Here is an 18,350-nt window from a genome sequence, read left to right as displayed (position 1 = left end):
AATTCTTAAATGTATTTTATTTATTATTTTATCATGGTGACTCAATGATTTGAAGCCTGATTTTGGTCTATTGACAGTGCTATTTAGAAATATTTGCATAAACAATGGTGTTTAAAGGGAGCTCCATTTCCTAAATTGATCACGTATTGGAGATAATCTAGTACTATCAGATTGATAAAAATATACATTCGTAAATGTGCATGACAGTGGAAATTCTATGATATGTCTGTGCCAGGGAAGCAATAACAAATTGAACTTTCTTTCGTGTATACACTGGCTATACAACAGGTATCTGTCGAACTGAAGTAGCTTCTTCATTAAAGTGATTCATTGCTGGCAATAAGTAGTTCTACACTTCAGTAGTTCAATCCATGTTCTGCTGTGAATGGAAATTTTGCATTGTTTTTCAGGTGTGTGATAAAGTGGAATCTGCTGGTTATCATTTTAGCAGTCTTGTATTTTCAGTTTCACTGCCACCACAGCTCTTAGTCAGAGAGGTGAGTATTCTAGTATCTCATTTTTAAACATAATGGATTTTTCTGTTGTATGAAATATAACTTAATGTTTTGTTCCTCTTGGTAAATTACAAAATCTATATCTTTACCTTTCTTTATATTGAGCTACACTCGTTTGCTAAACCATGTCCTTCTGTTTTCGTCACCTTTTCTGCTTTCATCCCATGTAATTTAGAAGTGAAGGGAATAGACTATTGACTTGTCTCCTTCCCGACTTTCAAACGACAAATGACTGGGAACAAAATTTACCAAATGAGTTTCTCATGGCTTTTCTCCTTCAGCTGTTGAGCTTTATTTTTACAGAAGGAATTATGATTAAATCAGACAATGGAACTCATTTTAAATAATGATTTAATTAAATAACTGATCTTTGAACAAGTGTTTGTGTTTGATAATTGCCTGTTTAAAATTTATTTTATTTTATTTTTCTTTTCCCTAGCAAAATGTGCATTGCTTACATCAAAGGCATATGCTGTGTCCTGGTATTAGAAATGAGCATTACTTAGGTTGGATGCAAATTTGGATTAAACTGTGGCAAAATGTTTTAACCACAGTCATGGATAGTTGCCCTTTTTTGCCCCTGCTGTGAATTTGCATATAGCAACTGTCCCTGCAGCTTGGTGACAAATATCTAACATTAGTTCTTCCCTGTGTTACCCTATTCATCAACATTATGTTACTAATACTGCCATTAAACTTGTGCATAACCTTAGAGGGACAAAATGCGTGTAGATTTAACAAATCTGAAACCAAGTATGGAACAAACAGATTTAAAAAGACATCATGGACCTTAGAGATCATGTTACATACAGAGCATAGAACAAGAACAGACTCTATTGGCCCACCATATTATTGCTGAGCTAATTAAGTTAATGACACCGTATCGCTTCTGCCTGCATATGGTCCGTATCCCCCCAGTCTCTGCATATTCCAATGCCCATATACTGTAAGAACCTGGAAATAATTCAGAAAATGTGTAGCTTGGGTGATTGATGGTTGGGTTGAGATGTTCTCCGATCTTGGTAATTTACTGGCAAACGCTTTGTCACCATGTGAGGGTACATTGTTGATTGTGGTGTGTCCTCCGAAAGCTTGGCCTTGATATATTTTTCAGTCAGCTGCCAGGACGTCATTTCGTCATGTTTCTCCTCTTTGTCCTTTAGTTCCGCCATGCTGCGGCACCAGCAACCACCCACCCAGATGCACGCAAGCTTTGTTCTGAAGAGCGGAGACACACTACAGCACGGCGAAACTAAAGGGTAAAGAGAAGAAGCATCTCTTTAAAATATTCGCACGGAACTTCATACGAAGGTGCCTATGAGGTCCACAATGCACCAGCATAGAAGCAATCAAATGGGTTGTCCTTACAAACATTTGAAATATCTCGGAAATATTGGCCTGACTGCTCCAAGAGCGAAGAATCTCAGTTGCGCACAAGCCAACAGCAATGATGAGGAGAGTACTTTGCAGACCAAAGGAACAAACCAAGCTATCAGAAAAGACCAATGTTGTCAACAAAATCCAGTGTGTTGAGACTGCAGCAAACGTCACGTCGGCCAAACTAGGAGAAAACCATCCTCAAGGATCCATGGACATCAACTGGCTGTGAAGCGGCCTCACCAACTCTCCATCATCTCTATCCATGAAGATTGAGAGGGGCACAAATTTGACTGGGCATCAGTGAAAGTCATGGCGCAGGCGAACTCACGACATGCAAGATAGTTCCTAGGAGCGTGATTTTTGGTGAGCAATTCTGTAAACAAACATGTAGACCTCGATCCTGTTTAAGAGCCAATGCAGGCAAAATTCTAGACCTCAAAGCATTAAGTGCGCCACACAGCCAATCAGCGACGAGGTTTCCTCCCCACATCTCAACCGAGTTCCCAAAATTAGGTCCAAACAGCTGTTTGAAAAGTACATAAAGGCCAAGCATTTGGAGGACATGCCCAATCAACAGTGCACTGATGATGTCTCCTCACATGGTGATGAAACGCTTACAAGTAAATTGCTAAGATCAAAGAACTCAGCCTCTTGAAAGTCTGTTATATCTGCCTCCACCACCGTCACTGACAATGCATTCCAGGCACCCACAGAACAAAAACTTGTCCCTCGCTTCTCATTTGAATGTTTCTCCTCTCACTTTAAATGCTTGTCGTCTAGAATTAGACATTTCGACCCTGGAGAAAGGTGCCTTCTGTCTACTCTGTTTATGCCTCCAGCATTTTGTGCTCAATTACTTGGACCATTGCCTTAAAAACTAAAGAGAACATTGAAATCTGATTTTAATTCATGTGATTCTTGTGCTTTTATTGTTGTTATAAATTCTATGATGCATATTATAAATAATGACCTGTTATTGTCATTTCTTTATCCATGCATTTAATTTATTTAAATATTGTTCAGGTCCTAAACACACGAAGTGTTTCCAGATAACATATGGCAATCAGTAGTTAGATCTGTTACATTGGTTATAACTGGAAGGAATTTTATTTTTTGGAGCAGTGCTGGGGGGCGCGGTTATCATTGTGAATTGTAGCGGGGTATGGCACTGAAAGTGGGCTGATCTTATTGAATGTAAAACATAGAAAAGTATAGCACACAACAGGCCCTTCATCCCACAACAGGTCCTCCATTCCTCTCTATTTGAGTGCCTGTTGAAATTGCACTGGATTGTTGTACTGAATTCTTCTGGGGAGAAAAAGAAAACAACAAAAACGTAATTTTTAAAAAAAAATCCCTCATGGAAAATGAACAAATGAATTGAGACCATGCTTAGGCCAACGTCTTTACTGTCATTTAATCCATTCCATGTATGACACGGTGGACAGACCGGTGAAATACTGCTACCTCCCAGCAACAGCAACCTGGTCTCTGGTGCTGTCTGTGTGTGACTGTGCAGGTTTCCTCTAGAGTCTAGATACTCCCAGTTTCCTCTAAATCCCCTGTTTGATCACCGTAAGACTGATTGCAGCAGTCTTCTGGCAAGCCTGCAGCTGTGTATGACACCTGGCTGAGGTTGTGCAGCAACTTACTTATTTACATACTTTACTCCATTTTTAGTGACTCACTGAAGTTGCTAGTCCAAAAGCAGCTTTGGACTAGCATTGTAATCATAATTTAGCTGTCAGATGATAAACATATGCAAAATAAACACCTCAGTACCCGATTGAAATTGTAACCTACCAAGAGATGTTGGCTATAAACTGGTGAAAAGCTGCGTAACTATAGGAATATACTCAGCAATTTTCTTTTTCTTCAAAGCATGCTACACCTTGCTGTGTCAAATTACTTGACTAAAAATTTTATTATTTTGTTGTTGGGGTGGAGGGGGGAGTCCACCTGATTTGCTTTTAGGCATCAGAAATTATTTTGCATCTGAATTATCTAACAGTGTAATGGAGATGCTCATTTTTCTAATTTTAGTTTTATAGTACAGGTCGACCTTCACTAATCCGGCACCATTGGGACCTGAGGAGTGCCGGATTAGTGAAAATGCCGAATTACAGAAGGATCACATTAAGCATAATCAGTGCCAGATTACAGGTAGTTGGATTAGTGAAGGTTGACCCGTACCATTGCTACTCATAAATGGATTTTTACCTTATTCAACTATTTGTTAGTAAAATTAGAATCAAATTATAGTGCTGTCAAGAGCCTCATGGATTGTAAAACCACATGAGATGTAATACCAGGGCATTCCAGTAGAAGGCAGCAGTGCATGTGTTTTTTTGTAATTGCAACTGGCTGATTTCCATTCCTGTTCCAATGTGTCAGTCCATGCCATGCTCTTCTGCCACAGTAAGGCCATTCTCAGGGTAGAGGAGCAGCTCCTCATATTCCATATGGATGGCCTCCAGTCTGATGGCATGAGCATTGATTTGTTCTTCTGGTAAAAAACTTTTTTCCCTCCCCCTTCCCTGTTCTTCTGTTCCCCTCTCTGGCCTCTTACCTCTTTTCACCTACCTATCACCTTTCCCTGGTGTCCCTCCTTCTCCCCTGGTCCACTCTTCTCTCCTGTCAGATCCCTTCCTCTCCAGCCTTTACTTTCTCAACTACCTGGCTTCACCTATCAACTTCTAGCTATCCTCCTTCCCCTTCCCCTCCTCTTCCACCTTTCTATTCTGGCACCTTCCCCCTTCCTTTCCAGTCCTGAAGAAGAGTCTTATCCCAAAGCATCAACTGTTTATTCATTTCCATTGATGCTGCCTGATCTGCTGAGCTCCTCCAGTATTTTTTTTGTGTATGTCTTTGGATTTCCAGCATCTGCAGAGTTTCTGGAGTTTGTCATTACTCATGGTTGATTCATCTCATCCTGTTGCATTTAATTGCTCTAACCGCACAGTTCTATTAAAGATGGGCCCTTTGTATAAACATGAGATGGGAAAATCTGCGGGTGCTGGAAATCTAAGCAACACACCCAAAATGCTGGAGGAACTCGGCAGGCCAGGCAGCATCTATGGAAAAGAGTAAACAGTCGACATTTTGGGGCCGAGACCCTTCATCAGGACTGGAACAAAGAAATTAGAAGTCAGAGTAAGAAGGTGGGGGGAGGGTAGGAAGAGGTACAAGGTGGTAGGTGATAGGTGAAACCGGGGGGCGGGGGGGGTGTAAAGAGCTGGGAAGTCGATTGGTGAAAGGCTAGAGAAGCGGGGGTCTAATAGGAGAGGGTAGAAGGCCTTGGAAGAAAGGGAAGTGGGAAGACACTGGAGGGAGTTGATGGGCAGGTGAGGAGATAAGGTGAGAGAGGGAAAAGGGGATAGGGAATGGTGAAGGGGGCTGGCGCAATTACCAGAAGTTTGAAGTTCATACCATCAGGTCAGAGGCTACCCAAACTGAATATAAAGTTTGCTCCTCCAGCCTGAGTGTGGGCTCATCCCGGCCATAGAGGAGGCCATGGACTGACATGTCGGATTGAGAATGGGAAGTGGAATTGAATAGGGTGGCCCCCAGGAGATCCAGCTTTTTCTGGCGGACAGAGAGTAGGTGCCCGGTGAAGCAGTTTCCCAATATACGTTGTGTCGCGCCAATATAACGGAGGGCACACCGGGAGCACCAGATTCAGTATATGACCCCAACAGACTCACAGGTGGAGTGTTGGCCTCACCTGGAAGGATTGTTTGGGGCCCTGAATGGTAGTGAGGGAGGAGGTGTAGCACTTGTTCCACTTGCAAGGGTAAGTGCCAGGAGGGAGATCAGTGGAGAGGATAAATGGACAAGGGAGTCACGTTGGGAGTGATCCCTCAGAAAGTGGGAGATTAGGGAAAGATATGCTTGGTGGTGGGATCCCATCAGAAATGGTGGAAGTTACAACGAATTATGTGCTGAATGCAGAGGCTGGTGGGGTGGTAGGTGAGGACAAGAGGGATCCTCTCCCTGGTGTGGTGGTGGGAGGATGAGGTGAGAGCAGATGTGCGCAAAATGGAAAAGGTGCAGGTGAGGGCAGCATTGATGGCGAAGGAAGGAAATCCACTCTCGTTGAAGGAGGGATATATCTCATTAGTTCTGGAATGAACCGATTCTGAGAGCAGATATGGTGGAGATGGAGGAACTAAGAGAAGGGGATGGCATTTTCACTAATGACTGGGTGGGAAGAGGTATAGCTGTGAGAATCAGTGGTTCATAAAAGATATCAGTAGATAAGCTGTTTCCAGAGATAGAGACAGAGAGATTGAGGAAGTGGAGGGAGGTGTCAGAAATGGACCAGGTAAATTTGAGGGCAGGGTGGAAGTTGGAGGCAAAGTTGATGAAATCGACAAGCTCAGCAAGAGTGCGAGAGGTAGAATCGATGTAGTCGTCGATGTAGCGTAGGAAAAATTGGGGGTGCTACCAGTATAGGCTTGGAACATAGACTGTTCCTTATAGGTGACAAAAAAGCTGGCATAGCTTTACCCACGGCTACACCTTTTGTTTGAAGGAAGTGGGAGGCGCCAAAGGAGAAATCATTGAGAGTAAGGACCAATTCTGTGGTGGAGGGGAGCAGGTTGGGCCTGGTGTCTAGAAGGAAGCAGAAAGCTTTAAGGCCATCCTGATGGAGGATGGAGGCATATAGGGACTGGACATTCATGGTGAAAATGAGACAATCAGGGCCAGTGATCTAGAAGTCATTGAAAAGATCAAGAGGTGAAGTATCATGGATATAGGTAGGAAGGGACTGAACCAGAGGGGTAAAACAGAATCGAGCTATGGAGATATAAGTTCGGTGGGACAGGGACAAGCAGAAACAATGGGTCCACCTGGACAGGCAGGTTTGTGGATCCTCAGTAGAAATGGAAGGTGCAGGGTAAAGGATTATGAAGTTGGTGGCAGTGGATGGGAGATCCCCAGAGTTAATAAAGTTGGTGATGGTGCAGGTGACAATGGCCTGTTGCTCCTTAGTGGGGTCCTGTTCGAGAGGTAAGTAAGTATGTTTGTATAAACATGCTAGTCTTGTGAGCTTCTGATGTCTATTTCTTAAATTGCTTTTATCCATAGTCATAGTAATCTATATTTATATGGTGTCTTTTAATGTCAAAATATTCCAGGAAACTTCATAAAAGAGATATGAAACAAAACTTCATGCTGAGCCACAGGGAGAAACGAGGGGAGATAACTAAAAATGTGATGACGTAGTTAGGTTTTGAAGCTTGTATTAAAACTTGAAAGGGATACGGAGAGGCATGGGTATTTCACAGTTCCAACTTAGCCAGTATCCTTCACCAAAGATCAGACGGTTTGCATGTCTGTTAGATCTATGAAGGCAATCAAGTTCAGTGCAGGGAAGTGGTATGCAGATAAGAGTTCACCCATGATCTTATGCCTGCTCTCCCATTCAGTGAGGAGCCAAATCCCCTTCTGCTCTTCTAATAGAGATTGGCAGTTAGAGGGCTAGTGGGTAAATAATATACACTGTGAATCAGGAGACAAGAAACAGCATTTTGAGCAATTGCATGTTTACCAATGCCTGAACAAGGGAAAGCTCGCTTGCTGAAGCCTAAAATAACATTGGATTTCCAACATCCGCAGATTTTCTCATCAGTGACAAGGCAATGCTACAGAAATAGACCACAGCTTCCAAGGAGAATATAATTTTGTAGAAAGTTTCTGCTCATTTAGTACTGTATGTTGGACAGATGGCCAAGTGAGGTAGTAGCTTGAAACTGGATATAATCAGCATCTGGTGAACAGCTAGGAAACATCAAGAGGGATGGGATGTTGGACTACCTGAAGTAGACAACTTGGTTGGGAAGGACAAGCTGTTCGGAGGATCGTACCCCATCTGTTACTCTTTTTTATGCACACATTCTTTCTCTCACTCTCCTTTTTCTCCCTCTGTCCCTCTGAATATACCTCTTGCCCATCCTCTGGGTCACCCCCCCCCCGTCTTTCTTCCCGGACCTCCTGTCCCATGATCCTCTCGTATCCCCTTCTGCCTATCACCTGTCCAGCTCTCGGCTCCATCCCTCCCCCTCCTGTCTTCTCCTATCATTTTGCATCTCCCCCTCCCCCTCCAGCTTTCAAATCCCTTACTCACTCTTCCTTCAGTTAGTCCTGACGAAGGGTCTCGGCCTGAAACGTCGACTGCGCCTCTTCCTATAGATGCTGCCTGGCCTGCTGCATTCACCAGCAACTTTGATGTGTGTTGCTTGAATTTCCAGCATCTGCAGAATTCCTGTTGTTTGCGGAGGATCTGTTTCTCTGCTCTATAACACTAAAACAGGTACTATCTAACGCTGGCAGCAAGCATATAAAAATGATGATAGCAGTGTAAAGGAGAGATCCCTGAGGGACATCAGAAGTAACATAGCATTCCTAAGGGGTTTTTAAATTTTTATTGTCTATTCTTTGTTTCATGCACCAATTTGAAACAACTACTTGTCACTCTTCCTTGAAAAATATCATGATATTCTTGTCAAGAAACAGACTCATTCACTTGATGTTTTGATGGGGTTCAGGAGCTCCATTTGAAAAGAAGTGTTTACACAAGGAAAGAGAAACAGGAAGAGGCCACCGGGGTCCTCAGACCGACTCTGCCCCTCAATGTGATCGTCGCTGATTTGTTTCAGTTCCTCCTTTTGTAATCTGGATTCTTAGATCTTTCTTCTAAGAGTTTATCTACCTTTTCCTTACAATTATCTGGCCTCCACAATCCCCAAGGGTAGAGAATTCCAGAGAAGAAATTCTCATCCTTTTAACTATGTCCCCTTGTTTGAGATAATCTCACTGGTGGAAAGATTTTAACATCTACCTTGTTCTGCCCTTTTAAGATTATATGTGTTTCAAGGAGATCACTGCTGATTCTTCTACAGTCTGGAGAATACAGATCCAAATACTTGTGCCACTTCTGATAGGACTTCCCTGTCATCTCTGGAATTGCTTTAATGAACCTCTTTGAACTACCTCCCATGTTAGTATAATCCTTCTGGAACAGAGGAACAATACTCCATCTGTGCCTTGCCAACAATCTGTACAATTATAACTAACATTTCTCTATTACTAAACAGCAATCCCTTGGCAAAAAAAGAGTGAATACTATTCACCTTCCAACTGTACCTAACGCGAACACGAGAAAATCTGCAGATGCTGGAATTTCAAGCAACACACATCAAAGTTGCTGGTGAACGCAGCAGGCCAGGCAGCATCTCTAGGAAGGGGTACAGTCGACGTTTCAGGCTGAGACCCTTCGTCCTGACTGTACCTCTTCCTAGAGATGCTGCCTGGCCTGCTGCGTTCACCAGCAACTTTTATGTGTGTTGCTTACTGTACCTGCCTGTTAACTTTGTGATTCATGCACAAAAACATCTAGACCCCTCTGCATTTCATTCATTTGGATGATGAGCTATAAATCTATGATCCTTCTATCTCTTGCAGAGAAGTACCAAACAAGATTTCAATACACTTTGATCAACTTCCATAAGAGAGCTTGTAGAGTACAGGAGCAATTTGGCTTTCAAATTTGTGTTGCAGCATTGATATGATAGGTTGTTAATTTGGGGAAAATAATTTTAAGAGCACCAGAGTGCAAAAGATTAAAAAATGTCAATAGTGTTTGCTTAAAAATCTTTACTCCTTGTCCTGAATGTGCCTGTCGGCGTAACTTGGTTTTGATCCTGGGTTTGAAACTTTGAATCTCGTGCCTTCCTAATGGTACGAAGTTTTGCTCTTTCAGCCAGTTACTCTAATTTCAGTCCACATCCTAATTCTCAACACAAACCCATCCTGAATTCAGCACATGCTTAAAGTGCAGTTGCAATGAAAAATGGACATGGTCATACACTGTATGCTTATCTGTCATTAGATACATATATTCTTGGGGTAAAGGAAAAAGAGGTTTGCTCTATAAGTAGCTATCATTAAGGACCTGAACTTCCTTAAAGCTGATAGTGTGTGCTCAAGGTGGAAAGAACCAAGCACTGACTGAAATTATTCTGTGACCAGTGAAAAGATGATGATAACAGCAAATTTTCACATGTTTATGAAAGAATGCTTTCTCAAAAATTGGTAATTGTCTCTAGAACTTTAAATATTCCAAATCACATTGACCAAGGCTGTGTAATGTAAAGGGGATTTCTAAACTTCTTGTAAGAGCTAGTTGTGGGACTTAAACTGCTGCAGGACAAATCTTGTGTTCACTTCCTCTACTATTAAGTGCTTTGTCAAATGGGCCGTACCTTCTGAGGACTGCCACATTCTGTTGTGATGTACTTTTAGACAATTAATCACAGAAGACAGGAAATGTTACCTCATTTTAATTGTTTATGCTTTTTTTTCTTTTATCTTCGGGTGTGGTCACATACCTAATAGCATGCCGTTTGGTTGCTGGTAAAACAGGAAGCAGGGTGAGTAGTCATTGCAGGGAATTTTTGTTTTTACTTGTTTTGCAATTAACTAATCACAGTACTGTATGAGCCACTGCTTTCATTTTCAACAACGCTATTTATTTAATTTCAAAAGCTCCCTAAAACCTTTGTGAAATTGTACTTCATAATTGTGGAATTGTGATTTTATAATTTTGTTTGATTTTTATATTCAATACTCCTACCTTACATTTGCTAATCTGTTATTTTTAATCTCCAATTATGTAAAATGGGGAAAGAATTTACCCCAGTTTCAGTGCCTAATTTTGCTTTTAACTAGTTCCTTAGAATAGAAAGCTTCAAGCACTGTGTTATTCAAGGAAAAATGAAGTATTATGATTGGTTGAAATAAAGTGGGTTTTCACCTGACCCTGTCACTTTTCCTGCCATTTCAGAAGCTGGGAAGAATGGATAAGGAAGAAAATGAGACACAAGACTGCTAGAATTTGAGATAAACAAGTTGGTGGAGGAATTTTGTGGATCAGGCAGCATCTGAGACAAGGGGATTGAGATAGGACATGGTTGAGACCCTTTATCAGGACTCAGAATGTAAAGGGAGGTAGTCAGTATAAAGAGCTGAGAGGAGCTGGCAAGTGACGGGTAAAACTAGTTGGGGGGGGGTGTTTGAAGGGTAGATGGAGCCAGCTGGGGTGGAAATAGCAACACAGGCTGGGGGATAATTAGTAGGGAAAAAGCACCACAGATTCAGGAGTGTGAAGTGTAACCAAATAAGGGAATGGGAAGAGGGGAAGGAACTATCCTTTTGTCTCCACAGATACTACTTGACGCACCGAGTTCCACCATTTGATTTGTTTTTTGTGAAAGAAACTTTAAAACTTTAAATAAAATATAAATTTATATAGATAAAATGTTTGTTCAATACAATACAGTCAAATATTTAATTTGAATTAGGCCATGAACGATGGTTGATTAAGTAGTCTGTGCTACAGATCACAGGTTTTCAAATACGCCTCCAAGCAGAATTGTGCAAAAGCACTGTGGGGTTTCACATTTTCACAAGATTACACAAAGGATTAAATATAGCTTCACAGTTTGACTAATTGTTTATCATTGGGTTCTGGTGAAGGTTCCTTGAGCTGAAACTTAACTGTTTCTCTTTCCACAGATGCTTCTGAGCTCCTTCAGTGTTTTCTATTTTTATATCATTACTGTAATATCTTTACTGAATTTTAACTCCTGTACCTAATCCGTCAATCTAAATTCAGGCTTTGCCCAAGTCACATATGAATGAAGTAGTGGCTTGCTGTGAATGAGAAAGTTGTTTTCCATTTTCATGTACACCCCTCCCAAGCACTCGCTGCCTCTGGTTATTTTCCCTCTCTCCCTACCCACTTGTTCTATTACTCATTTCAGTTTAGAGATGAGATTGGCAGTTCAGCTGTGGGTGACTGTGTGGAGCACTATGGTGGGTATTTCAATTTATCACACTCTGTCTTGAGTATATTTTTGTGGAGAATAAAAATGGCCAATAGAGAGAGTATAACATTTTAGAAAATGTTTGATTTGACCGTGAACTTCCAACTGGTGGAATGTGGAGTTCTCAACTTTCAGTATTAGTGTTAGTTGCGACAATTTGTTGCTAAAATTAAGATCCTAGTCTTTAAAGAATAAAAGCAGTGTTAGCCCATATGATATATGAGCCTGCTCTGACATGCCTTACGATCGTGACTGGTGTTGTGCCTTAGGTGTTCTTCAGATTCCTGGAAACCTTTAAGTTTCCAGAATATATCTGTCTCAGCTTAAACATGCTCTCTGTCAAAGATTTACAGTCTTTTTGTTGAGAGAATTCCAAAGATTAATGCACTCCTGCACAAAGAAACCTCACCTCATTCTAGTCCTGCTTGTCTGATCTTTTATCCTGATTTTATGTTGTTGGATGTAGACTCCACAGCCTGAGAAAACAGACACTTAACATGTGCTTTGTCAGTCCTCCACAGGATTTTGTACATCAACATATTCCCTGTGAGTGTAAACCAGTAATACTTCTAGACAGCAACACGCACAAAGTGCTGGAGGAACTCAGCAGGCCGGGCAGCATCGATGGAAAAGAGTACAGTCGATGTTTCGGGCCAAGACCCTTCAGCTGTACTCTTTTCCATTGATGCTGCCTGGCCTACTGAGTTCCTCCAGCATTTTGTGTGTGTTGCTTGGATTTCTAGCATCTGCATATTTTCTCTTGTTTTTGACTGGAGTACTTCCAGTCTCTCTTCCTAGAATAACCCACATATCCCAGGAATTAATCTGGTGAGGGTTCATTCCGAGACAGCTTTGCTCTATTTCCTGTACAGATCATGAAAGGCACCATTGGTTCTATCAAAATTGAGAAACCAACAGACTTCCTGTTTTAAAATGCACAAGGAGGGAATACAAATAAATTGTTGTAAATCTACGAAAGGGAAGAACATTATTGGGCCCAATGTATCTGTGCTGGTCAGAATAGAGCAAAACAGCCTAATCAGACCTATAGATCACAAGATATCAAAGACACATCCATGCACTGTTTAAATATGATGATTTTTTCTTTTTGATCTTTCAGAGCCCAACCAATCTCATCTCCCTTCTGATCTAGAGATTTCTTCCATCTATTTACATTGTGTTTGACATTTTCTGTGAAGAGAAGTCAGTCCTTCCTATTTACTCTGTCTTGGCCACTCATAATTTTATACACAACTGAATTAAGACTCTCCTCTGCTTCCTCTATTTCAGCTTACTCAATCTTTCCAGCAATGTGGTGACCCTAACTCTTTTATGTATTGTATGTATATAGTTTTAGCATAAGCTCTCTGCTCTTATATTCTATGCCTTAACTAATAAAGGAAAACATCACCTATGACTTTTTAACCTCGTTATTGATCTGTACCATTGCAGGATCTGTTGATTTTTATGACCAAGTCCCTTAGTTCTTACACATTCCTCAGTTTTTTCCTATTTATTGTTTATTTCATTGTCTTGTTACATACCCAGACTATCTGTATCTTCTGGCAGTTTAACGTTTTCCTTCTGACTGGCAATCACAGAACCTGTTTTTTGTGTCGTGCCTCCTACATTTAAGTCTGAATCATGAAAAGACTCTGTGCTGAGCCCTGTGGCACACCACTGGTAACAGTCTGCCAGTCACAAATTACTACTACTACGTCGACTCAGGCCTAGGGGGCAGGCGTCGGGCACGATGACGGACTCTCCACTTCTCCCTCTCCCTCATCCTCATCAGTGTGTTCAGTTCATCTGTATTAGCTGCGCCGCTGTCTTTTAGGAATATGTTGACCATAGTCTTGGGAGGGCGCCCAGGGTTCATCCTCCCATGCTTGGGCTCCCATATGATGACTAGGCTGGCAGGTAACTCGGGGTGGCATAGATTGTGCCCCGCTAGTTGCGGTCTTCTCACCTCGATTTTAGTGGTGAGCATCGCTAAGTCGTCATATAGCTCGACGTTTGTCATGTGCTGTTGCCAACTCATGTCAAGAGCCATCTGGAGCATCACAAAAAAAGCCATCAACCTCAGTCCTTGGCTTCCTGGGCCATTTTCAGATCCAATTTGTCACTTTCCATTGGTTCCTTTGATTTTTTAAATTACCTTTTCCGCCCAATTTGCCAAGTGATCCCATGTCAGACTCTAGCTAAAATCCATGAGGTCTAATTCTGACCTTATTTGCCTGAAAAAAAAACTATGAAATGAACTCAGAAAATGTTGGAAATAGTCTTTAAGTCAAGCAGTATCTGAAAGAAATGACTTCCTGTTGTGGTAGAGCACACCAGTACTTTTTCTCATACTTGCACTTCTCTGGATTAATTTCCAAAGGCCCCTTTTAATTCCACTCCTCAACATCCTGTTATCTTCGGGTCTTATGCTGTAGCAAGCTCTTGTATCCCAGCATAAGCTTACCTTTCTTCTTGTGTTTTATCCTCCCTCGATGCATGTGGCTGTCTCGGATGCTGTTTATTCTTTGTGGGGGAAATGTTTATCCTGAACCCCTTGTATTGCTTTTGTATCTATTTCTCATCAATTTATCTTCAGATAGCCATCTAGTGCACTTGTGCAAAATCACTTCCCTGCCTACTGAAATTGCCCTGGTGCTCTAGCAACTGGCTGAGGATTTCTGATGACTTTGGAATTTAACTTCCATGGACTGTGTGGAAGTTTATAATCTGCTCTCTGCATCAGGGGTCAGCAACCTTTTTGCCTCTGTGGGCCGGATCGCGTATTAATGAACAGATAAATGCCAAAAAAAAACTTGAAATATGGGAATTATCCATTTAAATACATCTAGTTATGTTTTGCCTCAAATTAATGAATAATGCATGCTAGAAAATCATTTGTGCTTAAGGTTGCCTACCCCTGCTCTACATTATACTGCCCCTTTTTCATTCAGTTTGAATGACTCTACTAACATGACCTCTTTCACAGCTATTATGCTTTACGTAACCAATAATGCCATCTCAGTACACGTTTTCAAAACCCCACCATTCCTTTACCCTCTCATCTGAAAACCATGCGATAAAGATAGTTACACGCCAGTTCCACCCCTCTTTAGGCATTGTTTCAGAATTAATTTAAATGCCTATCTTTAACTCATCTGCTCATTAAATACTCTCATGGTATTTGGGTATAGACACCATGAAGTTTGACTTTGTTGTCAGTATTTTTGTACTTTGTTTTCTGTGCTTTTCTAACCTTCAAATTTTCTGTCTTCTGTTTCCACTTTTGTGTTGAACCTTCCATCCTTCTGCCGTGCCGTTTCAAAATTAAATCAAAAGTGCTGGAAACCAGGTCACAGGTCACATCTGTGGAGAAAGAAAAGCAGTCAATGTTCTGGGTTTATGACCTGCTTTCGGTTTTTCTTTCAAACTTTCCTAACAGCATTGGCCATCCAACCTGTGAGGAGATTAATGAGAATGTGCTCAGCAAATAAGGTCATTTACTTTTTCAAGTCCATTGATTGATAACGTTATAAACTATATACAGCATTCAGTTTATCTTCTCCATTGATTGAAAACATTACAAATTTTATATATATATATATAGTTTATCATCTGCATTTATTATTCAACCTCAGATATGCAGATCTATTATCAGGGTAAAGGATCCAGGTTTAATTGCTCAAGAAAGTTGAGAAAGTTGATCATTAAGTACTAAGCTAGTCTGATGTTCGTGTGAAAGTTACTTTATATAGAGAGTATATAGAACTCTGTGAAGAGAATATAAGTTAATCAGCTCAAGGCAACCAGTAAAGATTCTTTTGGCGAATTGAATTAAGCCACAAAACAATTAAATCCCTTTTCCTATATGTTAGCTATTCATTGCTGGCTGCCTTTGCTCCAGAGACAACAATTTCATATATGCCTTGTTGCACTTCTTGCCTATTTACCAGAGGTATCAGGAAGAGAGAATGAAAAAAATTAGCTTATCCATCTTTTCTCAACGTTTTCTTATCTCCCTTTGTTAGGATTTTTGAGTGTATTATAGATGTAGTACCATCCTTCTTGTATATCATCTCTGTAATTTGAAATATTAGCTGTTGATATTCCTGAGTTGAAATTAACCATCTTCTTTGGTTGTAATTTGAGGCTGATTTCACTCTGCAAGGTCTGGCTATATAATTATCACTTCATCAAGTGGCTAAGGACATTTGCACCAATTTCTATGTAATCAAGTTTGACATTGCAGTTCATAACAGCAGCTGAACCATGTGACACACATCAAAGTTGCTGGTGAACACAGCAGGCCAGGCAGCATCTCTAGGAAGAGATACAGTCGACGTTTCAGGCCGAGACCCTTCGTCAGGACTAACTTACTTCAGTTAGTCCTGACGAAGGGTCTTGGCCTGAACCATCGACTGTACCTCTTCCTAGAGATGCTGCCTGGCCTGCTGCGTTCACCAGCAACTTTGATGTGTGTTGCTTGAATTTCCAGCATTGGCAGAATTCCTGTTGTTTGCGTGCTGAACCATGTGATCTCAGTTTTCCAAATTGTCTTGTAACTTTGCTCATTTCATGCTTTTTCCAAATTAATAATATCATCAATTAGATTTGGGTGGGAATCCAACATAACGCTCTCTGTGTTTGACAGGCAACAAGGAAGTGTTTTGACAAAAGGTGATATTTTACAACTTAAGGAGGTTTACAAGTGGATAACCCACCCACTGCTTTCCGAAGAACTGGGTGTTCCTGTGGTTGTGAAGGTAATATTTTAATTTCTACCTTGTACTTTGACAGTGTCTTTGGCAGTGCTCAAGTTCAATGTGTTAAAATGTGAAAAAGCAGTGAAATGTGTAACTGAAGTAGAATAGCTGAACTTGAGCTATTGAATAATTAAATTTGACTGAATAGTTGAGGACTAAGAGATCATGAATGGTTAACAAAAAAATAAGTAAGAGCTTTTCCAAGGGAAAAACAATTCTCTGCTTTTTGTAATATTTTAAAAATAGAACTAAATTGGCTTTATTTTGTCTTTGATTAATAATTGTGTTGAAATTATTATCTTGTCTGATTAAGGACACTTAATTTGTTTCAATAACTAGAGTTTATTCGAAGTGAGCGTGATCTTTGCTCATCCTGAAACTGATGGAGATTGCCATTTTCTGTAAGTTGCCCTATTTGCTATTTTTCCTACATCATACAACATCAAAAATATCACATTTAAAATAGACAAATCTGTCAGTGTTATGGAGGCTACAGTCATGTTCAGTACTATTTTGAACCAGTGCATTTTGTATTGATTAACATAATTCTTCGTAATTACTTCCTGACTGTCCTGATGAAGGGTCTCACCCTGAAATGTCAACCCTTTATTCCTTTGCACAGATGTTCACTGATCTGCTGAGTTCTTCCAGCATATTATGTATTTTACTCTGGATTTTTAGCATTTACAGAATCTCTTGTGTTTATGATTACTTCTGATAATGTCAATTCATAATTGACACCACCGTAGTTGGCTGGAAATACGTATACATCTGCAAACATCCTAATACTGTACTTGTATTACACTCTGCAAATGCAGCATGTTGAAAACCTTATTCCCTGCTGAAAATTGATTTCTGCACGATAAATTATGTTTGATACCTATATAAAGTATTCACCTGCATGAACTGATAATTTAAAAAAAATATAGTACACTTTTGTACGTGCATGTTAACAAAAGTGATGGAAGACACAAAGCATTCCAGAGGAGAGACTGAGTCGCCTGGCACTGTACTCACTGGAATTCAAAACAATGAGAGGAAATCTTATGGAAACATAAAATTATGAAAGGAATAGATAAGATAGAGGCAGGAAAGTCATTTACACTGATAGGTGAGTCGAGATCTAGGGGACATAGCCTCAAAATTCAGGGAGTAGATTTAGGATGGAGATGAGGAGGAACTGCTTTTCCCAGAGAGTGGTGAATCTGTGGAATTCTCTGCCCAATGAAGCAGTGGAGGCTACCTCCGTAAATATATTTAAGACAAGGTTGGACAGAATTTTGGATAGTAGGGGAATTAAGGGTTATGGGGAAAAGGCAGGTAGATGGAGATGAGTCCATGGTCAGATCAGCCATGATCTTATTGAATGGCGGAGCAGGCTTGATGGGCCAGGTGGCCTACTCCTACTCCTATTTCTTATGTTCTTATGTTCCCTTCAGTTATTTTATGTTGGTTTTAATATTCCAAGTAAACTTCAGCTGTGCCCACCTTAGCACTTGGGTCTTTTAAAGCAGAAAGAAACTACAAATGCTGGAAATCTGAAATAAAATAGAAGGTGTCTGAAACATTGATCAGGTCAGGCAGCATCTGTGGAGGCAAAAATAAAATTAATATTGCCTGCAACACACACATAAAATGCTGGTGGAACGCAGCAGGCCAGGCTGCATCTATAGGAAGAGGTACGGTCGACGTTTCAGGCCGAGACCCTTCGTCAGGACTAACTGAAGGAAGAGATAGTAAGAGATCTCTTAGTATCTCTTCTTTCAGTTAGTCCTGACGAAGGGTCTCGAAACAAAATGCCC

At 40.7% G+C, this 18,350-nt stretch overlaps 1 protein-coding gene across 2 annotated transcripts in view; it reads left to right on the top strand.

Moving 5' to 3' along the window:
* Positions 1–18,350, top strand: part of pus10 (pseudouridine synthase 10) — a 53,634-nt gene that overhangs the window by 17,592 nt on the left and 17,692 nt on the right. For both annotated transcript variants that reach the window (XM_063055955.1, XM_063055956.1), the window contains exons 4-7: positions 411–497; positions 10,296–10,330; positions 16,437–16,548; positions 16,888–16,949. In XM_063055955.1, the coding sequence (XP_062912025.1) occupies positions 411–497; positions 10,296–10,330; positions 16,437–16,548; positions 16,888–16,949 (296 nt within the window). The remainder of the gene's footprint in view (positions 1–410; positions 498–10,295; positions 10,331–16,436; positions 16,549–16,887; positions 16,950–18,350) is intronic.

Source organism: Mobula hypostoma, chromosome 8 (genome assembly GCF_963921235.1).
Source record: "Mobula hypostoma chromosome 8, sMobHyp1.1, whole genome shotgun sequence".
NCBI lineage: Eukaryota > Metazoa > Chordata > Chondrichthyes > Myliobatiformes > Myliobatidae > Mobula > Mobula hypostoma.
Note: the sequence above shows the minus strand (reverse complement) of the source record. Positions and strands in the feature narration are given on the sequence as shown.